Source organism: Salvelinus alpinus, chromosome 18, assembly GCF_045679555.1.
Source record: "Salvelinus alpinus chromosome 18, SLU_Salpinus.1, whole genome shotgun sequence".
Classification (NCBI taxonomy): Eukaryota; Metazoa; Chordata; class Actinopteri; order Salmoniformes; family Salmonidae; genus Salvelinus; species Salvelinus alpinus.
The window spans coordinates 24108270-24134743 of record NC_092103.1 but is presented as its reverse complement, the minus strand read 5'-3'; the positions used below and the strand labels follow the sequence as shown (position 1 = coordinate 24134743).

The following is a 26474-nucleotide window of genomic DNA, read 5'->3' as shown; positions in this document are numbered from 1 at the left end:
CCACCACCTCCCTCTGCATTGGTTCCACATCACTGCAGAACACACAGATCGTAGACACGCAGGCAGGCAGGCAAAACAGTATAATAATAATACAATTCAAGTGTGTGTTCTAATGGCAATCAGAGGCGTCATGCCCATAGGGGGCAGAATGACACAGGCCCCCTCAGATTTGATTTGATTTTAACTGCCGGTGATGGGCAGGACTCACAGGAGGTATATTTGAAAATTGTATCAAGCTATGTAGCATACTGATTCCTTCTTGATTAATATATCAAATTAAAACATTTTGTTGTTTCTATGTAGTACTAGCCACGTAGTTGGCTTTAGCGAGCCAGCTAAATAGGTTCCCAATCTCCCAACTAGCTACCAAGCCATTTCAGGTTAGAGTAACTTATCTAACTATCTTAGCTGACATGCCTACTGGCAAGGTTGCTAGATTTGAGAAAAGTAAGCAATTACTAAATATACTGAATAAGACTCACATTCCTTTCAATCTTTTACACAGGTTTTAGCAGAGCTGCAGAGAAGCATATCTAGGGTCGCAGTTGTACTAAACTCCTAAGGCATAAAAGTTCTTCAAGAATCAATTTGCATCATTCATCAAAATGACAATTGAACAGGTAATGTGGTATGCTTAGATAACCTATGCAGAAAAATATAATAAAAAATAAAAAATAAATTGAATTAGGCATAATGATTATGGCTCTAGACTGCAGGAAAATGCTGTTTCAGGTGTTTGAAAAATGCTAAATTCTCCACCGTCCATCTATCCATCCACACGTACTTCATGCCCCCTCTAAAATAATGGGTTCATGACGCCCCTGAGGGCAATGATTGTGAAATTGTGTGGGTGGTGGCGGTGAAGGGGTTTGTGGGTAAAACAAATAGAATAAAGTTGTTGAGTTTGATACCCCACTGTCCTCTTTACACGAGTAGATGTGAAATGTTCTCCCAACGATTTTCCCTGTGTGCTTAATGGCCCACTTTCACAGTCTCCAACCATCCTCTCTGTCTGTCTCTCTACGCAGCGTGGCAGAGTGACCTGGGCCTGGGCCACAAAGCCGCTTCCTAAGAGCTGGAGAAGGAGCTACTTTCCTCTCAGGAGGAGAGAGATTGAAGAGAAACATTTATTTTCAAGCTGTCACTTTGAGGATGTGGGAGGCTGAGTGTGTTCATATACTGTTAGTGGAGGATGTTTCTTCCTTCCCACCCATATCCCATCTCCAAAACAAGAGGTGTACCCCCTAGCCCCCATAGTCAAGATGAAAGGACAAAACCTATCCAGACCAGTAGTCATTACCTCCTTGCTTCCATACCTGCTCCACTCGCTCCCTTCCTCCTTCTCTCACCTCCCTGTCACCTGTCCTCCCATACCTCCTGTCTCCTCTCCTCCCTCCCTCAACCTCCCTGTCCCCTCTCCTCCCATACCTCCCTGTCCCCTCTCCTCCCATACCTCCGTGTCTCCTCTCCTCCCTCCCTCCTTCACCTCCCTGTCCCCACTCCTCCCATACCTCCCCCTCTCCTCTCCTCCCTCCCTCCTTCCCTCACCTCCCATACCTCCCTGTCTCCTCTCCCCCCTCCCTCACCTCACTGTCCCCTCTCCTCCCATACCTCCCTGTCTTCTCTCCTCCCTCCCTCCCATACCACCCCATCTACCTCCGTGCCAGTTCCCATTACCTCAGAGATTTCAGCAAACTGCGTGTTGGCCTGACAGCACTTCTCAGCCGTCTCCACAGCAACCTCGTAGTTGTCCACAAAGGCCCGGTAAACTCCCAGCTGGCTGGCCTGTCGAACGGACGGGGAGGGTGCGAGAGAGGACAAAATACAAAAGCCACATTAAAACACAGTCACCACTTTCCATAGCCCATATTTACCCAAACAGGCCTTCTGTTTGCATTGCTGTTTTGGGGGAAAGAAGGACATGTTGGCATAATCACAACATGAGAAATGACAGCTACAACCCAACAACAGAGTTCACCATAATGAGTGGAGAAAAAAAACAAAGTATTTGGGACACAGTTCGACAGACGGGCAATGTCATCATCGCCACAGGAAACACCAGCGTTTCCGTGGCGCAGTCCCGGCCTACGGCTGTTGCCATGGTAGCGGCGGAGTGGAGGCCTACGCTGGGGTGAGTAATGAGTGTCCTGGGTAACAGTTGCTGTAAAAACACATTTGAAAATCTCATTCAGCCGTCCTAACTCCTTGAAACTCTGCCTGTCAGTAACACTATCCATCTCCTTAGCGCTCAACTGCCCAATCCATTCTCCCGAATACAAGCCTGACAGCAATGGATGAAGAGGGGGGTAGAGTGTGTAATGATGAGAGAGGGGGCAACTGAGGCAAATGCAAAAATGTTTTACACACACACACGCACGCACCAACACACGTACGAACACACACACACAGCTACACACACAGCACCAAGGTAGCTTAGTGTGCCCCTGAAGAATAGTCTACAAGAACACAGTGCTCAGGACACAATATGCTTCTCTACTTTACCTTAGCACTGGTCCATCTGCACCTGCTCATCAATATCTCCAGGTCATTGTACGTAGATGACAGACAGCAGGCTGCCAGAACCTGTTCCTAAAAACCTTCTCCTCTCTTTACTTTCTAGCATCACCTATGAGCTCATCCCATTCCCATTATCATCCTGGTGTGACCCCTGACCTTTACAGTATTTCCTGTCCCCTGGTGTCACGCTGAGACAATCGATTTTGTCCCACAGTCGAAAGAAACCCACGTTTTTCCAGGAGCTGCTAGAAGTTGAGGCGGTAAGTAATTTTCCCCACCAAGCAAGCCTATCCCCACTGCGTCTGAGTCCTGCCCCGGGCCAGAATAAATCTGCACCACAGTGGACAGGAATTCAGAGCGTGACAATCCCACTATGGGCGGGGAGGAGCCGGAATGGCGGTAATAGCGCTGCAGACATGGAGCCGTTCGACACACACAGTTGCTGGCTGGCTGTATGGTGACGTAAGATGATGAGTGTAACCGCATGGTTGGGATGCTTTTCTTATCTAGCACAGACTGGGAGGAAGATGTCATCAACAGCACAAGAATGGACTCATAACATGCACTGTATGTCGGTGTACATATTGTATACTTTGTGTGTAAAGATGCTACAGTATTACTCTTGAAATTCACCATTCATATGCACCTATCCTAGATAAAGAAAATGGCAGTCTCCATGGTGTATTCATAGACCTAGTATATAAGAAACAGCAGAGAGGACTGTACCATTAGGGGAAAACAGTACAGTGTATTATTTAGCCCCATTTTGGGGCTTTAAAGGAGTGTGAGAATACTTCTCTCTTGACACCCGCTCTCATAACCTGTCATTAACCTTTTTTCAGTTTTTTCCCCCCTTCTTTCTGGTAGTGATGAGCTGTTACTTTTCCTCCGGCTGCCTGTCTGTTACAGAGACTTCACAGACAGGGGGAGACAGCTCTATCAGAGAGACTCAGACTAAATCTGCTAGCTGCTCCCCTCACCCACTCTCCTCCCTCCTCTCCCCTCACCCACTCTCCTCCCTCCTCTCCTCTCTTCTCATCCTCTCTTGCTCCCCTCCTCCACCCTAAATGGCTGTCATGTAAGGAGAGTTTTCCTGCGGTGTTGGCGTCTTCTTCCCCTAATGTCTGGCGAGAGGAATTGGGGGAAAGATGTATTTTGGTATGAGGGAGATAAAGAGATTGATAGAGAAAGAACTAACAGACTGCTCCTCTACTGTAGCCTACAACCTGTGAATCCATATTGCTCCTCTACTGTAGCCTACAACCTGTGAATCCATATTGCTCCTCTACTGTAGCCTACAACCTGTGAATCCATATTGCTCCTCTACTGTAGCCTACAACCTGTGAATCCATATTGCTCCTCTACTGTAGCCTACAACCTGTGAATCCATATTGTTCCTCTACTGTAGCCTACAACCTGTGAATCCATATTGCTCCTCTACTGTAGCCTACAACCTGTGAATCCATATTGCTCCTCTACTGTAGCCTACAACCTGTGAATCCATATTGCTCCTCTTTCAACGCTTGTCTGCTGGGAGACGCAAAACGCAGCCGTTGATGCCACTGCTTATCACATAGCAGACATAGACAAGAGAGATGGAGGAGAAAAACCAACAATTAATAAATAAATGCGGAAAAGGATTGCGGCGTGTGCCGCCCTGACAGTATAACAGACAAATGAAATAGTCATTGTTCAGGCCTCCGGGGAGAGCGGGCTTTGTGAAGATAATAGGAGGGAAGAGAGAGAGAAAAGTCCCCCATCGCTCAGTGTATGGCACTATTTATAGGCTGCTTCTTAGAGACAGAGAGCACACAGTGTAACATTAGTCTCAGAGCTCCCTGGGTAGAAAAGACAGCATTGTGACACTCTACTTCTTCATGTGCACTGTCCTCGTACACACAGCACTCATGACAGGCTAGACTCAGGCTCTACTTCTGCAGTCACTGCATGAGCATTAGGGGGATAAACAAGTGGTTAATTCAGGGTTAATTGACCCGTTGTGAACATGATGAAATGGGCCCAGTCAGTACAGGTTTGGCTCTGGCCTCCGTGGCAGAAGCTCTCGGGTCAGGAGGAGAGGGACTATTCCATCTGTCCCTAAAATAAGTTGCACCTCATGAGGTTGATCAATGTGATTTGATTTAACATTTCTTCCATTCAGAGTATGGATGCTGCTGTGAGCTATGACACAGAGCCACACAGAACCACAGGCAGACTAATGCATAAGGGTCCTGCCTGTGTTAATGCATAAGGGTCCTGTGTCATTCTGAATGAGGCTCATGATGTCATGTTGCCATGCAGCCAGGTCCAGGGAGGGAGTCCTCTGTCATCCTGAGTCAGGCTCCAGGCTCCCACAGACACAGGGCAGGGGCGCATCCCAGTCTTATGACCTCACCTGTTTCTGGAAGAGGTCCCCCACGCGCTGGTGGTGGCTCCACTGCTGCACCCGGGGAAGCAGGCTGTCGTAGAACTCCTTGTGGACCTCGTAAAGCTCCGGCACTTTGAAGAAGATGGTCTCGATCTGGGGGATGGTCAGCACCGGCTGGGACGTGGTGGCTGCTGCCTTCAGAGGCTTCATAGGCTGAGAGAACAGGTGAGAGAGAGAGAGAGAGAGAGAGAGAGAGAGAGAGAGAGAGAGAGAGAGAGAGAGAGAGAGAGAGAGAGAGAGAGAGAGAGAGAGAGAGAGAGAGAGAGAGAGAGAGAGAGAGAGAGAGAGAGAGAGAGAGAGAGAGAGAGAGAGAGAGAGAGAGAGAGAGAGAGAGAGAGAGAGAGAGAGAGAGAGAGAGAGAGAGAGAGAGAGAGAGAGAGAGAGAGAGAGAGAGAGAGAGAGAGAGAGAGAGAGAGAGAGAGAGAGAGAGAGAGAGAGAGTTTGTACTGTGTGTGCACGTGTATGTGATACATAGAGCACTCATGGAAAGTCCTGTGTGTGTGTTCCAGCCTCTCACCAGTAGCAGTGCCTCCAGGTGGCTGAGGTAGGTCTCCTCGCTGGCTAGGATCCCAGACAGAACCCACCTCCTCATCTCCAGGCCTTTCTCTAGGTCCAACTCCGTCTGCAACAAACACAGGAAACGACTATGAAAAAATGCACACACAAGTACTGTACAGACAATGCAAACAAAGCCTGACCATTAGTCTGATGACAACAAAGTAGTGGGTAGAAAGAGGAGCTTTACAGTGCCTTCAGAAAGTATTCATACTCCATGACTTATTCCACATTTTGTTGTGTTACAGCATGAATTCAAAATGGATAAAAAAAAAACACAAAACCCCTACACACAAAACCCCATAATGACAAAGTGAAAACATGTTTTTGGAAATGTTTGCAAATTTATGGAATTAGAATTCCAAAAATATCTCATTTACAAAAGTTAGAATCACCTTTGGCAGTGATTACAGCCGTGAGCCTTTCTGGGTAAGTTTCTAAGAGCTTTGCACACCTGGATTGTACAATATTTGCCCATTATTCTTTTGAAAATTATTCAAGCTCTGTCATATTGGTTGTTGATCATTGCTAGACAACCATTTTCAGGTCTTACTATAGATTTTCAAGCAGATTTAAGTCAAAACTGTAACTTGGCCACTCAGGAACATTCACTGTCTTCTTGATAAGCAACTCCAGTGTAGATTTGGCATTGTGTTTAAGGTTATTGTCCTGCTGAAAGGTGAATTCGTCTCCCAGTGTCTGGTGGAAAGCAGACTGAACCAGTGAAATGCTATATCACATTTTTTGCAGTATTACTTTAGTGCCTTGTTGCAAACAGGATGCAAACCTCCCTGGTCTTTGTGGTGAAATCTGTATTTGAAATTCACTGCTTGACTGAGGGACTTTACAGATAATTGTATGTGTGAGGTACAGAGATGAGGTAGTCATTCAAAATTCATGTTAAACACTATTATTGCACACAGAGTTAGTCCATGCAACATATTATGTGACTTGCTAAGCACATTTTTACTCCTTAACGTTAAGCTTGCAATAAACTAAGGGGTTGAATACTTATTGACTCAAGTCATTTCAGCTTTACATTTTTTATTAATTTGTAAAAATGTTGAAAAACATAATTCCACTTTGAATCTCAATTTAATCATTTTTAAATTCAGGCTGTAACAACAACAACATGTGGAAAAGGTCAAGGGGTGTGAAAACCTTCTGAAGGCGCTAATAAACGCTGTGGTCTAAAATACAGGAAGCCTAGTGGTTAAGAGCAGTAACCCGAAAGGCCGCTGGTTCGAATCCCCGAGTCGACTAGGTATAAAATCTGTTGATGGCCTCCCGAGTGGCGCAGTGGTCTAAGGCACTGCATCGCAGTGCTAGCTGTGCCACCAGAGACTCTGGGTTCGAGCCCAGGCTCTGTCGCAGCCGGCCGCGACCGGGAGGCCCATGGGGCGTCGCACAATTGGCCCAGCGTCGTCCGGGTTACGGAGGGTTTGGCCGGCAGGGATATCCTTGTCTCATCGCGCACTAGCGACTCCTGTGGCGGGCCGGGCTCAGTGCACGCTGACCAGGTCACTAGGTGTACGGTGTTTCCTCCGACACATTGGTGCGGTTGGCCTCCGGGTTGGATGTGCGTTGTGTGAAGAAGCAGTGTGGCTTGGTTGGGTTGTGTTTCGGAGGACGCATGGCTCTCGACCTTTGCCTCTCCCGAGTCCGTACGGGAGTTGCAGCGTTGAGACAAGACTACTACCAATTGGATACCATGAAATTGGGGAGAAAAAGGGGTAAAAAAAAATAAAAATAAAAATCTGTTGATGTGCCCTTGAGCAAGGCAATTAACCCTAATTGCTCCTGTAAATGCAGCCTTGTTTTTAAAGAAGCCATTGTTCTCGCATTCTTCCAGGTCAACCAAACCTCACTAGAGAGTAACAACATTCAACATGCGGCCGATGGAAATCTTTGGGCCGTCTAGCCTAACCAAGGAACCTAAAATAACTCTGGCAGTCAGTATTTCCCATGGGATGTAGGTTGGTCTCTTAAAATGGCCAAGACAGAGGACAGGCATGGCAGGAGGTGTAGCTAACCCTCAGGCTACAGGACAGAGGAGATGAGAGACAGAGAGCAGAGCAGGCCATGGCTGGGCCAGGTAGGCAGGCCCTCTCCCGGGTCTGGGATATCCAACCCAGACGTCTGGTTCACTAAGCTGAACTAAAGCTATCTGTATCCAGCTATTTCAGAGCACAACCTGGGGCTCCTTGGAAAGAGAGACACTGAGTGGAGGGAGGGAGGGGTAAACACAATGCTCCCTCAGGTATGGGGCCTCTGTCTGTCCGTCTGTCTGTCTGTCTGTCTGTCTGTCTGTCTGTCTGTCTGTCTGTCTGTCTGTCTGTCTGTCTGTCTGTCTGTCTGTCTGTCTCTGTCTGTCTGTCTGTCTGTCTGTCTGTCTGTCTGTGTGTGTGTGTGTGTGTGTGTGTGTGTGTGTGTGTGTGTGTGTGTGTGTGTGTGTACGTGCTAGATTTAAAAAAAGGGAAGCGTGTGTGCAGGCATGCATAGTAAAGAATCTATATGGGAAGCACCCACCCAAAGTCAGTCTACAGTAACTGTGTGTACCTTGACTTCATGTATCATTGCCTAAACACAAGCTAAATACCACATGGATGGATTCATGATCACTACTGATTTGTTTAAGTAGGTCTAAGTCTAATTGCTCTGTGGAAATACACCATAAGACATAGCAACAGTTATTATCGTGTATGTAAGCAGATGGCCTAATAACTGAGGACATTGCAAGAAACGTTCAAAGCCAGGTAGGAAGCGATTGTGGGCGGCGAAGCGCGTCACGTTTTATATAACTCCTGTTTACTTTCATTTCTCATATTTCTTCTGAACATCAACATCATCCCTCTCTATCCCTGAAGCGTTAATGAGACCGTTTCTCTTCTCTCTCTCTTCTCTCTGTTCCCAAAACACTCGGTGTAATGTGAAATCTAAACATCTCTGAATAATCTTGTTCTCTAAAGGAGTGAGTTATTGTACTGTAATACTTTCCAAGATTCTGGGGGAGATAGCATGATCAAACAGTGGTGACTCACTCTGATGACATCAAAATGCTGTGTGGGCGAGCTGCTGAACCCGGGGGGTATCAAGGACGGACGGACGGAGGGGGGTTATCAAGGACGGACGGACGGACGGAATCAAGGACGGACGGACGGACGGACGGAATCAAGGACGGACATCATTGCATTTTGGAGACGACTACTGAAAAACAACAGTGTGCACAAATCTGTCTATGTGTGGTGCTGCTGTGTGGATTTTGAGTGTAATATTTTTAGCTTGCCTAGTTAAAAAAAAAAGGTTAAATAAATCCCCACAAATAAATAAAACAAATAAAAAAATTGCTGGAGCTGTCTCTCTGCTAACACTACAGTAACAGGTTTACTCAGGGAGTGGGCCTCTGAAAACAGGAGTTTACTCAGGGAGTGGGCCTCTAAATACAGGGGTTTACTCAGGGAGTGGGCCTCTAAATACAGGAGTTTACTCAGGGAGTGGGCCGCTAAATACAGGGGTTTACTCAGGGAGCGGGCCTCTAAATACAGGAGTTTACTCAGGGAGTGGGCCTCTAAATACAGGGGTTTACTCAGGGAGTGGCCTCTAAATACAGGGGTTTATTCAGGGAGTGGCCTCTAAATACAGAAGTTTACTCAGGGAGTGGGCCTCTAAATACAGAAGTTTACTCAGGGAGTGGGCCTCTAAATACAGGAGTTTACTCAGGGAGTGGGCATCTAAATACAGGAGTTTACTCAGGGAGCGGGCCTCTAAATACAGGGGTTTACTCAGGGAGTGGGCCTCTAAATACAGGAGTTTACTCAGGGAGTGGGCCTCTAAATACAGGGGTTTACTCAGGGAGTGGGCCTCTAAATACAGGAGTTTACTCAGGGAGTGGGCCTCTAAATACAGGAGTTTACTCAGGGAGTGGGCCTCTAAATACAGGGGTTTACTCAGGGAGCGGGCCTCTAAATACAGGAGTTTACTCAGGGAGTGGGCCTCTAAATACAGGGGTTTACTCAGGGAGTGGCCTCTAAATACAGGGGTTTATTCAGGGAGTGGCCTCTAAATACAGAAGTTTACTCAGGGAGTGGGCCTCTAAATACAGGAGTTTACTCAGGGAGTGGGCCTCTAAATACAGGAGTTTACTCAGGGAGTGGCCTCTAAATACAGGAGTTTACTCAGGGAGCGGGCCTCTAAATACAGGAGTTTACTCAGGGAGTGGGCCTCTAAATACAGGAGTTTGCTCAGCAAATGTCACTCAATCCCTACAATACCAAATCCATCACACTTTGTGGACAGTGAGTGTGTGTATGTGTGTGTGTGTGTGCGCCTGTGTATGCTTATTAAAACCGGCCAGGGACTCACCATTTATTGGCAGATTCAACCATCAATCAATTTGACAAACACTCAGTCTGCTACTGAGGCGAGACAGGGGTGGGTCACAGGTCTTACTTTATTACCACTGATGTGATTACTTCCTCCAGGAGAGAGAGACAGCAGTACAGTGATGTGATTACCTCCAGGAGAGAGAGACTGCAGTACAGTGATGTGATTACTTCCTCCAGGAGAGAGAGACTGCAGTACAGTGATGTGATTACCTCCAGGAGAGAGAGACTGCAGTATGGTGATGTGATTACTTCCTCCAGGAGAGAGAGACTGCAGTACAGTGATGTGATTACTTCCTCCAGGAGAGAGAGACTGCAGTAAAGTGATGTGATTACTTCCTCCAGGAGAGAGACTGCAGTACAGTGATGTGATTACTTCCTCCAGGAGAGAGACTGCAGTACAGTGATGTGATTACTTCCTCCAGGAGAGAGAGACTGCAGTAAAGTGATGTGATTACTTCCTCCAGGAGAGAGACTGCAGTACAGTGATGTGATTACTTCCTCCGGGAGAGAGAGACTGCAGTAAAGTGATGTGATTACTTCCTCCGGGAGAGAGAGACAGCAGTACAGTGATGTGATTACTTCCTCCAGGAGAGAGACTGCAGTACAGTGATGTGATTACTTCCTCCGGGAGAGAGAGACTGCAGTAAAGTGATGTGATTACTTCCTCCGGGAGAGAGAGACAGCAGTACAGTGATGTGATTACTTCCTCCAGGAGAGAGAGACTGCAGTACAGTGATGTGATTACTTCCTCCAGGAGAGAGAGACAGCAGTACAGTGATGTGATTACTTCCTCCAGGAGAGAGAGACTGCAGTACAGTGATGTGATTACTTCCTCCAGGAGAGAGAGACTGCAGTATGGTGTGTTTACAACAACACATACTAACATAGCACCAGGCTAGGCTGACCCAATCAGTGAGGTGTACACACACAAACCTATCACAAGGTAATCACATTACAAAAATGTCAATATAATGTCACTAAGGTAGTATGGCTTATTGATGAAGATAATAAGCTATTATACTATAGATCTATTGGAGGGGGTGTGTGTGGTCTCTCTTCATGGTAACCGATGAGGAGAAAGAGGCCTCAGAGATAAGTGTCTATGCTTCTTCATGGCAGGCTGTGATGGAGGGCCAGAAGGTGATACAACAGAGTAGGAGAGACATGAGGAGCTTCCTGGGGTGATTGGGAGGTTACCTTTGTGACATAGACTCAACGGGGGGGGGGGGGGGGGGGGCACTCACCGACTTGGAGGACTCAAGGGATCCGGAGGAGAGGGTGTCTCGGCTGCTGCGGCTCTTGGAGCTGAGGTGTGGCGAAGAGGAGGGCGAGTCGTCGATGTAGGGCAGGATGTCATGGTGGTGCCTCTGCTCCTCCGCACGGTCCGCATCGTAGCCGTAAGTGGGAGGGGTCCCCGTGAACGGACCATCTGTGATTGACAAAGCATTTGTGATCATGTTGTTGAGTATAAGGGTAATTATCCTGGTATAGATATTTCTGCTTCTAGTCTAAATCCCTTCAAGGCCAGGAGGCTGAGTACAGTGGAGAGTTCTGGGAAGTGTGTGTGTAATGCTGGGGGGGGGGGGGTGGGGGCATCCGTGTCAGAATGTCAGAGACCTTTTGATCAACCCCCCACGACAGCTGTCCATGGTTCATGTGTTCTGACTCAGACAGGATGGACGTTTTACTCTCTCAAGTTTACACCACACAGTAAGCATTTTGTCTGCATTTACATGAGCTCAACCTCCCTCCACTGGAAACGGCAGCCAGGGGCTCTGAGTGGATGGTCGGGGGCCAAACAATAGATTGAATTTGAAAAGAACAATCATTTTACACCTTTATTTCATTCTATTCGTGGGAAAACTTGTAAACATATTTCCTAAATTAAACACATTTTTGGGTGAATTCCTGGTGATTTAACAGTATTGTTTTTTTACCTAGAAACGATGGGGGGCCCACTGACATACTGTGTGTGACATTTTTCTATTTCCTTACTCATGGTTCTAACTTTCACTCCATCGTTAAGCCCTTTTTCTCTCTCCCTCTCCCACACTCCCCTCTGTCTGTCTGTGTGCCCACTGCCCACTCTACCCTGAGCCTACTGCCCATAGTGACAGTGCCGCTGCTGCCAACCGCCCTGCAGAGCATGCTGCCAGGCCATGCCAGGTGAGGCCAGGGGACAACTGAGGGACTGTCTGAGGATGGGTACACCGCCTGCCAGGTGCCTGCTCAGTGCCCCATGCCAAGGGCCATTAAGACAGTCTCTCCATAGATAGACACTACCAAAGTATGCATCACCAAAGTGTGCACACATAGGAGTCTATGTAGAGTAGTAGTAGCCACAACCAATAATACTTACAAGATCATAAAAGATCACTATCTATCTAACTGCTGCAAAAGGGAGATCTACTGGTGGAGGGACATACAAGGCAAAAAGGCACGTTAAGAGTAACATCATTGTTTATATTGATTTAGGACTAAATTACAACCACTCAAGATTCAAAGACTTACACAGTATATTCAGTATACATGAACTAGGTCAGACTTACACAGTATATTCAGTATACATGAACTAGGTCAAGCTGGGAGGTATTTCCCTCATTTACCCTAAGCAAGTATAGTGTACAGGTCTGTATTAGTGTCTGCTATGATTCTACACTAATTGTATGCCTAGGGCCTCAGAGCTTGTGTGCATTTTCCAGTAAGGAGGGATGAGACATCATACGGCAGTTACAGGTCAGCTGTGAGTGCACTGTGCAATAGGTGCTGCCTCCAGGGAACACAGTGTCTCTAGGACAGCTCCCTCTAGCCCAGACAGGGTCTACAGTACAGTAACAGCCCCTCTAGCCCAGACAGGGTCTACAGTACAGTAACAGCCCCTTTAGCCCAGACAGGGTCTACAGTACAGTAACAGCCCCTCTAGCCCAGACAGGGTCTACAGTACAGTAACAGCCCCTTTAGCCCAGCAGGGTCTACAGTACAGTAACAGCCCCTCTAGCCCAGACAGGGTCTACAGTACAGTAACAGCCCCTCTAGCCCAGACAGGGTCTACAGTACAGTAACAGCCCCTCTAGCCCAGACAGGGTCTACAGTACAGTAACAGCCCCTCTAGCCCAGACAGGGTCTACAGTACAGTAACAGCCCCTCTAGCCCAGACAGGGTCTACAGTACAGTAACAGCCCCTCTAGCCCAGACAGGGTCTACAGTACAGTAACAGCCCCTCTAGCCCAGTGAGTCTCTTTCTCTTTCTGAACAGATCCTCCATTTGTCCGCTGGCCGGCTCCACAGCTGCAACCATACTCATTCTGGTCACACCCCGGCTCACGCTTCCTTCCAAACCTCCTCTCCTCTCTAATTCCCCCAACAGCCCCCGCTGGCAAGGAATCCACCATCAATAATACACACACATACTCACGCACAAGCCCTTGCCCCCATCTCCCCATCTCTCAAAAAGTCCACAAATGTTCTTCCTGGAGCTATTGGCAGAGGACAGTCCAACCATCGCCAACGGGGAAAAACAGTGTTAAATCACGTTGGCATGGAAACATTTTTTGGGGGGGAGGAGGACTTTTCCCCACACAGGTGGAAAAGTACAATCAGGTACTCTGCTGCCACGGCAAAGCATGAGTCTTTTCCAAAACACAAGAGGGCGGGTCTAGAAAAGTATCATATGACCTGATTTCCAGAAACACTGGGCTATTGATGTCAGCTCTAGGTACATGTCATGTATAAATGATATCGACTTTGGTGCTGTTATGAATGGTGTAAAACTCTGCATTGTGTAAATCACATACAGCACACTACCTGTGTGTGTGTGTGTGTGTGTGTGTGTGTGTGTGTGTGTGTGTGTGTGTGTGTGTGTGTGTGTGTGTGTGTGTGTGTGTGTGTGTGTGTGTGTGTGTGTGTGTGTGTAGGAGACCTCTGTAACTAGAGTGTGAAGGAGACCTCTGTAACTAGAGTGTGAAGGAGACCTCTGTAACTAGAGTGTGAAGGAGACGTCTGTAACTAGAGTGTGAAGGAGACCTCTGTAACTAGAGTGTGAAGGAGACCTCCATATCTAGAGCGTGAAGGAGACCTCTGTAACTAGAGTGTGAAGGAGACCTCTGTAACTAGAATGTGAAGGAGACCTCTCTAACTAGACTGTGAAGGAGACCTCTGTAACTAGAGCGTGAAGGAGACCTCTGTAACTAGAATGTGAAGGAGACCTCTCTAACTAGACTGTGAAGGAGACCTCTGTAACTAGAGCGTGAAGGAGACCTCTGTAACTAGAATGTGAAGGAGACCTCTGTAACTAGAGTGTGAAGGACACCTCTGTAACTAGAGTGTGAAGGAGACCTCTCAAACTAGACTGTGAAGGAGACGTCTGTAACTAGAGTGTGAAGGAGACCTCTGTAACTAGAGTGTGAAGGAGACCTCTGTAACTAGAGCGTGAAGGAGACCTCTGTAACTAGAGCGTGAAGGAGACCTCTGTAACTAGAGTGTGAAGGAGACCTCTGTAACTAGAGTGTGAAGGAGACCTCTGTAACTAGAGTGTGAAGGAGACCTCCATATCTAGAGCGTGAAGGAGACCTCTGTAACTAGAGTGTGAAGGAGACCTCTGTAACTAGAATGTGAAGGAGACCTCTCTAACTAGACTGTGAAGGAGACCTCTGTAACTAGAGCGTGAAGGAGACCTCTGTAACTAGAATGTGAAGGAGACCTCTCTAACTAGACTGTGAAGGAGACCTCTGTAACTAGAGCGTGAAGGAGACCTCTGTAACTAGAATGTGAAGGAGACCTCTGTAACTAGAGTGTGAAGGACACCTCTGTAACTAGAGTGTGAAGGAGACCTCTCAAACTAGACTGTGAAGGAGACGTCTGTAACTAGAGTGTGAAGGAGCCCTCTGTAACTAGAGTGTGAAGGAGACCTCTGTAACTAGAGCGTGAAGGAAACCTCTGTAACTAGAGTGTGAAGGAGACCTCTGTAACTAGAATGTGAAGGAATCCTCTCTAACTAGACTGTGAAGGAGACCTCTGTAACTAGAGCGTGAAGGAGACCTCTGTAACTAGAATGTGAAGGAGACCTCTGTAACTAGAATGTGAAGGAGACCTCTGTAACTAGAGTGTGAAGGAGACCTCTGTAACTAGAGTGTGAAGGAGACGTCTGTAACAAGAGTGTGAAGGAGACCTCTCAAACTAGACTGTGAAGGAGTCGTCTGTAACTAGAGTGTGAAGGAGACCTCTGTAACTAGAGTGTGAAGGAGACCTCTGTAACTAGAGCGTGAAGGAGACCTCTGTAACTAGAGTGTGAAGGAGACCTCTGTAACTAGAATGTGAAGGAGACCTCTCTAACTAGACTGTGAAGGAGACCTCTGTAACAAGAGCGTGAAGGAGACCTCTGTAACTAGAGTGTGAAGGAGACCTCTGTAACTAGAATGTGAAGGAGACCTCTGTAACTATACTGTGAAGGAGACCTCTGTAACTAGACTGTGAAGGAGACCTCTGTAACTAGAGTGTGAAGGAGACCTCTGTAACTAGAGTGTGAAGGAGACCTCTGTAACTAGAGTGTGAAGGAGACCTCTGTAACTAGAGTGTGAAGGAGACCTCTGTAACTAGAGCGTGAAGGAGACCTCTGTAACTAGAGTGTGAAGGAGACCTCTGTAACTAGAGTGTGAAGGAGACCTCTGTAACTAGAGCGTGAAGGAGACCTCTGTAACTAGAGTGTGAAGGAGACCTCTGTAACTAGAGCGTGAAGGAGACCTCTGTAACTAGAGCGTGAAGGAGACCTCTGTAACTAGAGTGTGAAGGAGACCTCTGTAACTAGAGTGTGAAGGAGACCTCTGTAACTAGAGTGTGAAGGAGACCTCTGTAACTAGAGTGTGAAGGAGACCTCTGTAACTAGAGTGTGAAGGAGACCTCTGTAACTAGAGTGTGAAGGAGACCTCTGTAACTAGAGTGTGAAGGAGACCTCTGTAACTAGAGTGTGAAGGAGACGTCTGTAACTAGAGTGTGAAGGAGACCTCTGTAACTAGAGTGTGAAGGAGACCTCTGTAACTAGAGCGTGAAGGAGACCTCTGTAACTAGAGTGTGAAGGAGACCTCTGTAACTAGAGTGTGAAGGAGACCTCTGTAACTAGAGTGTGAAGGAGACCTCCATATCTAGAGCGTGAAGGAGACCTCTGTAACTAGAGTGTGAAGGAGACCTCTGTAACTAGAGTGTGAAGGAGACCTCTCTAACTAGACTGTGAAGGAGACCTCTGTAACTAGAGCGTGAAGGAGACCTCTGTAACTAGAATGTGAAGGAGACCTCTCTAACTAGACTGTGAAGGAGACCTCTGTAACTAGAGCGTGAAGGAGACCTCTGTAACTAGAATGTGAAGGAGACCTCTGTAACTAGAGTGTGAAGGACACCTCTGTAACTAGAGTGTGAAGGAGACCTCTCAAACTAGACTGTGAAGGAGACGTCTGTAACTAGAGTGTGAAGGAGACCTCTGTAACTAGAGTGTGAAGGAGACCTCTGTAACTAGAGCGTGAAGGAGACCTCTGTAACTAGAGTGTGAAGGAGACCTCTGTAACTAGAATGTGAAGGAGTCCTCTCTAACTAGACTGTGAAGGAGACCTCTGTAACTAGAGCGTGAAGGAGACCTCTGTAACTAGAATGTGAAGGAGACCTCTGTAACTAGAATGTGAAGGAGACCTCTGTAACTAGAGTGTGAAGGAGACCTCTGTAACTAGAGTGTGAAGGAGACGTCTGTAACAAGAGTGTGAAGGAGACCTCTCAAACTAGACTGTGAAGGAGTCGTCTGTAACTAGAGTGTGAAGGAGACCTCTGTAACTAGAGTGTGAAGGAGACCTCTGTAACTAGAGCGTGAAGGAGACCTCTGTAACTAGAGTGTGAAGGAGACCTCTGTAACTAGAATGTGAAGGAGACCTCTCTAACTAGACTGTGAAGGAGACCTCTGTAACTAGAGCGTGAAGGAGACCTCTGTAACTAGAGTGTGAAGGAGACCTCTGTAACTAGAATGTGAAGGAGACCTCTGTAACTAGACTGTGAAGGAGACCTCTGTAACTAGACTGTGAAGGAGACCTCTGTAACTAGAGTGTGAAGGAGACCTCTGTAACTAGAGTGTGAAGGAGACCTCTGTAACTAGAGTGTGAAGGAGACCTCTGTAACTAGAGTGTGAAGGAGACCTCTGTAACTAGAGCGTGAAGGAGACCTCTGTAACTAGAGTGTGAAGGAGACCTCTGTAACTAGAGTGTGAAGGAGACCTCTGTAACTAGAGCGTGAAGGAGACCTCTGTAACTAGAGTGTGAAGGAGACCTCTGTAACTAGAGCATGAAGGAGACCTCTGTAACTAGAGTGTGAAGGAGACCTCTGTAACTAGAGTGTGAAGGAGACCTCTGTAACTAGAGTGTGAAGGAGACCTCTGTAACTAGAGTGTGAAGGAGACCTCTGTAACTAGAGCGTGAAGGAAACCTCTGTAACTAGAGTGTGAAGGAGACCTCTGTAACTAGAATGTGAAGGAGTCCTCTCTAACTAGACTGTGAAGGAGACCTCTGTAACTAGAGCGTGAAGGAGACCTCTGTAACTAGAATGTGAAGGAGACCTCTGTAACTAGAATGTGAAGGAGACCTCTGTAACTAGAGTGTGAAGGAGACCTCTGTAACTAGAGTGTGAAGGACACGTCTGTAACAAGAGTGTGAAGGAGACCTCTCAAACTAGACTGTGAAGGAGTCGTCTGTAACTAGAGTGTGAAGGAGACCTCTGTAACTAGAGTGTGAAGGAGACCTCTGTAACTAGAGCGTGAAGGAGACCTCTGTAACTAGAGTGTGAAGGAGACCTCTGTAACTAGAATGTGAAGGAGACCTCTCTAACTAGACTGTGAAGGAGACCTCTGTAACAAGAGCGTGAAGGAGACCTCTGTAACTAGAGTGTGAAGGAGACCTCTGTAACTAGAATGTGAAGGAGACCTCTGTAACTAGACTGTGAAGGAGACCTCTGTAACTAGACTGTGAAGGAGACCTCTGTAACTAGAGTGTGAAGGAGACCTCTGTAACTAGAGTGTGAAGGAGACCTCTGTAACTAGAGTGTGAAGGAGACCTCTGTAACTAGAGTGTGAAGGAGACCTCTGTAACTAGAGCGTGAAGGAGACCTCTGTAACTAGAGTGTGAAGGAGACCTCTGTAACTAGAGTGTGAAGGAGACCTCTGTAACTAGAGCGTGAAGGAGACCTCTGTAACTAGAGTGTGAAGGAGACCTCTGTAACTAGAGCGTGAAGGAGACCTCTGTAACTAGAGCGTGAAGGAGACCTCTGTAACTAGAGTGTGAAGGAGACCTCTGTAACTAGAGTGTGAAGGAGACCTCTGTAACTAGAGTGTGAAGGAGACCTCTGTAACTAGAGTGTGAAGGAGACCTCTGTAACTAGAGTGTGAAGGAGACCTCTGTAACTAGAGTGTGAAGGAGACCTCTGTAACTAGAGTGTGAAGGAGACCTCTGTAACTAGAGTGTGAAGGAGACGTCTGTAACTAGAGTGTGAAGGAGACCTCTGTAACTAGAGTGTGAAGGAGACCTCTGTAACTAGAGCGTGAAGGAGACCTCTGTAACTAGAGTGTGAAGGAGACCTCTGTAACTAGAGTGTGAAGGAGACCTCTGTAACTAGAGTGTGAAGGAGACCTCCATATCTAGAGCGTGAAGGAGACCTCTGTAACTAGAGTGTGAAGGAGACCTCTGTAACTAGAATGTGAAGGAGACCTCTCTAACTAGACTGTGAAGGAGACCTCTGTAACTAGAGCGTGAAGGAGACCTCTGTAACTAGAATGTGAAGGAGACCTCTCTAACTAGACTGTGAAGGAGACCTCTGTAACTAGAGCGTGAAGGAGACCTCTGTAACTAGAATGTGAAGGAGACCTCTGTAACTAGAGTGTGAAGGACACCTCTGTAACTAGAGTGTGAAGGAGACCTCTCAAACTAGACTGTGAAGGAGACGTCTGTAACTAGAGTGTGAAGGAGACCTCTGTAACTAGAGTGTGAAGGAGACCTCTGTAACTAGAGCGTGAAGGAGACCTCTGTAACTAGAGTGTGAAGGAGACCTCTGTAACTAGAATGTGAAGGAGTCCTCTCTAACTAGACTGTGAAGGAGACCTCTGTAACTAGAGCGTGAAGGAGACCTCTGTAACTAGAATGTGAAGGAGACCTCTGTAACTAGAGTGTGAAGGAGACCTCTGTAACTAGAGTGTGAAGGAGACGTCTGTAACAAGAGTGTGAAGGAGACCTCTCAAACTAGACTGTGAAGGAGTCGTCTGTAACTAGAGTGTGAAGGAGACCTCTGTAACTAGAGTGTGAAGGAGACCTCTGTAACTAGAGCGTGAAGGAGACCTCTGTAACTAGAGTGTGAAGGAGACCTCTGTAACTAGAATGTGAAGGAGACCTCTCTAACTAGACTGTGAAGGAGACCTCTGTAACTAGAGCGTGAAGGAGACCTCTGTAACTAGAATGTGAAGGAGACCTCTGTAACTAGAGTGTGAAGGAGACCTCTGTAACTAGAGTGTGAAGGAGACGTCTGTAACAAGAGTGTGAAGGAGACCTCTCAAACTAGACTGTGAAGGAGTCGTCTGTAACTAGAGTGTGAAGGAGACCTCTGTAACTAGAGTGTGAAGGAGACCTCTGTAACTAGAGCGTGAAGGAGACCTCTGTAACTAGAGTGTGAAGGAGACCTCTGTAACTAGAATGTGAAGGAGACCTCTCTAACTAGACTGTGAAGGAGACCTCTGTAACTAGAGCGTGAAGGAGACCTCTGTAACTAGAGTGTGAAGGAGACCTCTGTAACTAGAATGTGAAGGAGACCTCTGTAACTAGACTGTGAAGGAGACCTCTGTAACTAGACTGTGAAGGAGACCTCTGTAACTAGAGTGTGAAGGAGACCTCTGTAACTAGAGTGTGAAGGAGACCTCTGTAACTAGAGTGTGAAGGAGACCTCTGTAACTAGAGTGTGAAGGAGACCTCTGTAACTAGAGCGTGAAGGAGATCTCTGTAACTAGAGTGTGAAGGAGACCTCTGTAACTAGAGTGTGAAGGAGACCTCTGTAACTAGAGCGTGAAGGAGACCTCTGTAACTAGAGTGTGAAGGAGACCTCTGTAACTAGAGCATGAAGGAGACCTCTGTAACTAGAGTGTGAAGGAGACCTCTGTAACTAGAGTGTGAAGGAGACCTCTGTAACTAGAGTGTGAAGGAGACCTCTGTAACTAGAGTGTGAAGGAGACCTCTGTAACTAGAGTGTGAAGGAGACCTCTGCACTGCAGCTCTGGAGCAGAACAAACACCCATCCTCTCTTTCTTTCCCTTCACTGTTCCACCTCTATTTCTCCTCCACTCTACACTCTTAGAAAAAAGGATTTCAAAAGGGTTCTTCGGCTGTCCCTATAGGAGAACCCCTTTTGGTTCCAGGTAGAACCCTTTCTGGTTCCAGGTAGAACTCTTTTGGGGTCCATGTCGAACTCTCAGTAGAAAGGTTTCTACGTGGAACCCAAAAAGGATCTAGAGTGTGAAGGAGACCTCTGTAACTAGAGCGTGAAGGAGACCTCTGTAACTAGAGTGTGAAGGAGACCTCTGTAACTAGAATGTGAAGGAGACCTCTCTAACTAGACTGTGAAGGAGACCTCTGTAACTAGAGCGTGAAGGAGACCTCTGTAACTAGAGTGTGAAGGAGACCTCTGTAACTAGAATGTGAAGGAGACCTCTGTAACTAGACTGTGAAGGAGACCTCTGTAACTAGACTGTGAAGGAGACCTCTGTAACTAGAGTGTGAAGGAGACCTCTGTAACTAGAGTGTGAAGGAGACCTCTGTAACTAGAGTGTGAAGGAGACCTCTGTAACTAGAGTGTGAAGGAGACCTCTGTAACTAGAGCGTGAAGGAGACCTCTGTAACTAGAGTGTGAAGGAGACCTCTGTAACTAGAGTGTGAAGGAGACCTCTGTAACTAGAGTGTGAAGGAGACCTCTGTAACTAGAGTGTGAAGGAGACCTCTGTAACTAGAGTGTGAAGGAGACCTCTGTAACTAGAGCGTGAAGGAGACCTCTGTAACTAGAGCGTGAAGGAGACCTCTGTAACTAGAGTGTGAAGGAGACCTCTGTAACTAGAGTGTGAAGGAGACCTCTGTAACTAGAGTGTGAAGGAGACCTCTGTAACTAGAGTGTGAAGGAGACCTCTGTAACTAGAGTGTGAAGGAGACCTCTGTAACTAGAGCGTGAAGGAGACCTCTGTAACTAGAGCGTGAAGGAGACCTCTGTAACTAGAGTGTGAAGGAGACCTCTGTAACTAGAGTGTGAAGGAGACCTCTGCACTGCAGCTCTGGAGCAGAACAAACACCCATCCTCTCTTTCTTTCCCTTCACTGTTCCACCTCTATTTCTCCTCCACTTCTACACTCTTAGAAAAAAGGATTTCAAAAGGGTTCTTCGGCTGTCCCTATAGGAGAACCCCTTTTGGTTCCAGGTAGAACCCTTTCTGGTTCCAGGTAGAACTCTTTTGGGTTCCATGTCGAACTCTCAGTAGAAAGGTTTCTACGTGGAACCCAAAAAGGATACTTCAAACGGTAACACCTTTCTTTCTAAGCGTATACCTCTCCCCTCCTCCTCCAGCTGAAAGAGAGACCGGCTGGCATCTGGGAAGGACATCGGCTCTACATCATTCTAGTTGGAAACAAAGAGGCCTCTCCACAGTCAGACATACTGTTCTCTTTCTCGTGTACACACATCACTCCCAACTCACATACGTCCCAACACGTGTACGTGCATACACACACACATACACTGAGTATACCAAACATTGGGAACACCTTCCTAATATTGAGTTGTAATCCCCCCTTTCGCCCTCAGAACAGCCTCAATTCATCGGGGCATGGACTCTATAAGGTATCGAAAATGCGTTCTACTGGGATGTTGGCCCATGTTGACTCCAATGCTTCCCACAGTTGTGTCAAGTTGGCTGGATGTCCTTGGGGTGGTGGATCATTCTTGATACACACAGAAAACTGTCTAGCAGCGTTGCAGTTCTTGACACAAACCAGTGTGCCTGGCACCTACTACCATACCCTGTTCAAAGGCACTTAAATATTTTGTCTTAACCATTCACCCTCTGAATGCCACACATACACAATCCATGTCTCAATTGTCTCAACGCTTAAAAATCCTTCTTTAACCTGTCTCCTCCCCTTCATCTACACTGATTGAAGTGGATTTAACAAGTGACATCAATAAGGGATCATAGCTTTCACCTGGATCCACCTGATCAGTCTATGTCATGGAAAGAGCAGGTGTTCTTAATGTTTTGTATTCTCAGTGTTTTTCCTCATCTCTACTTGTGTATGTGTGATTTTAAAGAGAAATGTTGCCTGTATATTGAAGGTCTATAAGGCAATAACCCCAAAACACACAAATGAAACGATCAGTGCCTCAAGCTCAGTCCCTGTGGTGTAGACGTAGAAAGAGAGAGAGAGAGAGAGAGAAAGAGGAGGGATGGAAGAGGGAGAGAGAGAGAAAGAGAAAGAGGAGGGATGGAAGAGGGAGAGAGAGAGAAAGAGAAAGAGGAGGGGTGGAAGAGGGAGAGAGAGAGGAGGGGTGGAAGAGGGAGAGAGAGAGAAAGAGGAGGGGTGGGAGAGGGAGAGAGAGAGAAAGAGAAAGAGGAGGGGTGGAAGAGGGAGAGAGAGAGAAAGAGGAGGGGTGGAAGAGGGAGCGAGAGAGAAAGAGGAGGGGTGGGAGAGGGAGAGAGAGAGAAAGAGGAGGGGTGGAAGAGGGAGAGAGAGAGAAAGAGGAGGGGTGGAAGAGGGAGAGAGAGAGAAAGAGGAGTGGTGGAAGAGGGAGAGAGAGAGAAAGAGGAGGGGTGGAAGAGGGAGAGAGAGAGAAAGAGGAGGGGTGGAAGAGGGAGAGAGAGAGAAAGAGGAGGGGTGGAAGAGGGAGAGAGAGAGAGGGGCCTTTAGGGAGGTTGCAGGATACTACCGTGAGATGCCTCAAGGAGAGAGAGGGCGCCCCGTTCCCTCTGAGCCCCAACATCCCCTAAATATCCAATTTACATGCAATTTAACCCCACAGAAAGGAGGGGGGATCAGCCAAAATGGGACTCTCGAAAATGTAACTGAAATCTCAGCTAAAGCATAGCCGTGGGCGCTGAGCGGGATCAAATGAAGTTGATCACAGTGTTGCCGTGGTAATCCCATGTTACCACACTTGACAGCAGCTAATTTGATAAACGCTGTCACTGTCTTGTCATTAAGGGTGAATTGGGCCGTAAAATGCATGGTGGATCCACCAGCACCTCAATATCCACCAGAATGAAAAACTCTGGGTGCGGCACTTCTTTACTGACCAAACCCAGGGGTGTGTCTCAAATGGCACCCCATTCCCTTGATAGTGAACTACTAGGCCCAAAGAGGTCTGGTCAAAAGTAGTGCGCTATAAAGGAAACAGGGTGCCATTGGGACGCAGCCCAGGAGGCAGACAGGCAGGAGACAGAATGAGAGGCGACACCATCCCTGCTCCTCTGATCTCATTAACAGTAAGAATCTGTGTCCCCTGACACATAGTCATCTACAAATCACAACAATCCAAATACCAAACGTCCAAGATTTTTAAACAAACGTATTATTATTCATAATTCAGCTAATTTGCTTCTCAGAGGTCTTTGAGAGGCGCATGGCGTGAATCTCAGTGGAAACGCACCAACAGCAGTGCTGGATAAAATGCCCAGGAGTGGCACCAAAGTGGGTAGTGCCAGCCCCACAACTCCCCCTGGGATGAAAACCATCCCTTTTGTTTCAATGAGTCCGAAAACACAGACGCAGGGGCGAGCCAGCCCTACAATCACACCAGGCAGCCACACACACACACACACACACACACACACACACACACACACACACACACACACACACACACACACACACACACACACACACACACACACACACACACACACACACACACACACACACACACACACACACAGAGAGAAAGAAATGAGGACGTGAAGTACAATGTATGTTTGTCACAATGTGTAGAATGTTTTTCACATCAGTAGTAGAGCAAGATTAGTTTAGTTCCATCAAAGTCCTGACTGGCTGCTTTGTAGATAGAATACACAGTACAGATTTGGTTTGATACATGTGACTATCATACTCTATGACGGTTACAGTGACTCAAACACACAGCCAGGAGTCCCATGATCTATGGCTCAGACACACTGTCCTACCATGACGGACAGAATCATTTACATCAACTACCACACTCCCAGAGAGTACATAGACAGATTAAAGGAATAAGCTGCCATGATTATTTTCCATTTGTGCTGTATATCTGTCTGTAGAAACACTGATGTTCCTGTGGTCCCACTCCCAGCAGCAGTGACAGACTGAGGCTGTGTGTGTGCTGTCACAGGGACAGAGGGGAACGCTTTCAATGATTGAGTCTTTCGCAAATAGTTGGCCATGATTGAATCACAGATAATGAGGTTAGGGCTGAGGAAATTCCCCCATCCTTTCTGAATCTAAAAACAGACACATGGGAGGAACACAGAACACAGTTTTTTTCTCACACCCCAACATCCATGTAGCTACCATCATGTTCAGCCATCTACAGTCAGAGGTACTGATACTGTACAACTGAGGATCCGAACCAAGAAGAGTTTACTGGAACTGATAGCTTCCGGGTTGGGCGGACAGCTACAAAGGGAACACGGCTGACATGGCCCTGATTGTGTGTGTTGTGACAGCCTCCTTTCTCCTTGCAGGCAGAGATTGGCCTGTCCCGCTATATATATATATATATAAATCTCTCTCTCTCAGACATGGGAGCACCACCAGCCACTCTCAGCGGACATAAGCCCTATGTGTCTTAATCAACTCATGCTACCATCATCTGATACACTAAACGCTGACCATGCATGTTCTTTCTGAACCACTAAAAGTCATTAAGACCAATTGGCACCCTATTCCCTTTACAGTGTACTACTTTTGACAAGGGCCCATAGGGGAAGCTCATTACCCAGCCATGCTTTGCTAGCACAGACTGGAATATGTTCCGGGATTCATCCAATGGCATTGAAGAGTATACCACCTCAATCATCGGCTTCATCAATAAGTGCATCGGCAACGTCATCCCCACAGTGACCGTACGTACATATCCCAACCAGAAGCCATGGATTACAGGCAACATTCGCAACGACCTAAAGGCTAGAGCTGCCGATTTCAAGGAGCGGGAGACTAATCCGGAAATTTATAAGAAATCCCGCTATGCCCTCAGACGAACCATCAAACAAGCAAAGCGTCAATACAGGATTAAGATTGAATCCTACTACACAGGCTCGGACACTCGTCGGATGTGGCATGGCTTGAAAACTATTACGGACTACAAAGGGAAACCCAGACGAGAGCTCCCCAGTGACGCTAGCCTACCAGACGAGCTAAATACCTTTTATACTCGCTTCGATGCAAGCAACACTGAAGCATGCACGAGAGCACCAGCTGTTCTGGATGACTGTTTGATAACGCTCTCGGTAGCCGATGCGAGCAAAACCTTTAAACAGGTCAATATTCACAAAGCAGCGGGGCCAGATAGATTACCAGGACGTGTACTCAAAGCATGCGCGAGCCAACTGGCAGGTGTCTTCACTGATTCGACCTCTCCCTGACTGAGTCTGTAATACCTACATGTTTCAAGCACGGGGCGGTAAATGATTACCGCCCCGTAGCACTCACGTCAGTAGCCATGAAGTGCTTTGAAAGGCTGGTCATGGCACACATCGACAGCATCCTTCCAGATACCCTAGACCCACTCCAATTCGCATACCGCCCCAACAGATCCACAGATGACGCAATCTCAATCGCACTCCACACTGCCCTTTCCCACCTGGATAAAAGGAGCACCTTCGTGAGAATGATGTTCATTGACTACAGCTCAGCGTTCAACATCATAGTGCCCACGAAGCTCATCACTAAGCTAAGGACTCTGGGACTAAACACCTCCCTCTGCAACTGGATCCTGGACTTCCTGCCGGATCGGGGATGGCAACAACACGTCTGCCACGCTGATACTCAACACTTAGTCCCCTCCTGTATTCCCTGTTCACCCATGACTGCATGGCCAAGCACGACTCCAACACCATCATTAAGTCTGCTGACGACACAACAGTTGTAGACCTGATCACCGACAACGATGAGCCAGCCTATAGGGAGGAGGTCAGAGAACTGGCAGTGTGGTGCCAGGACAACAACCTCTCCTTCAATGTGAGCAAGACAAAGGAGCTGATCGTGCACTACAGGAAAAGGCGGGCCGAACAGGCACCCATTAACATCAACGGGGCTGTAGTGGAGCGGGTCGAGAGTTTCAAGTTCCTTGGTGTCCCCATCACCAACGAACTATCATGGTCCAAACACACCAAGACAGTTGTGAAGAGGGCACGACAAAACCTTTTCCCCCTCAGGTGACTGAAAAGATTTGGCATGGGTCCCCAGATCCTCAAAAGGTTATACAGCTGCACCATCAGGGTAATGAGTACGGCCCAGTACATCACTGGGGCCAACCCAGAAAATTGTCAGAGACTCCAGTCACCCAAGTCATAGACTG

General features: G+C 47.3%; 1 protein-coding gene across 2 annotated transcripts in view; it reads right to left on the bottom strand.

Annotated features, from left to right (window-relative positions):
* LOC139544042 (breakpoint cluster region protein-like) overlaps positions 1-26474 on the bottom strand; it is a 124936-nt gene that overhangs the window by 34885 nt on the left and 63577 nt on the right. For both annotated transcript variants that reach the window (XR_011668796.1, XM_071350728.1), the window contains exons 2-5: positions 11130-11314; positions 5463-5567; positions 4913-5098; positions 1678-1785 (exon numbers count right to left, since the gene is read on the bottom strand). Coding sequence is in view for 1 of the 2 variants with exons in the window: in XM_071350728.1 (XP_071206829.1) it covers positions 1678-1785; positions 4913-5098; positions 5463-5567; positions 11130-11314 (584 nt within the window). In the remaining variant the exon portion in view is untranslated. The remainder of the gene's footprint in view (positions 1-1677; positions 1786-4912; positions 5099-5462; positions 5568-11129; positions 11315-26474) is intronic.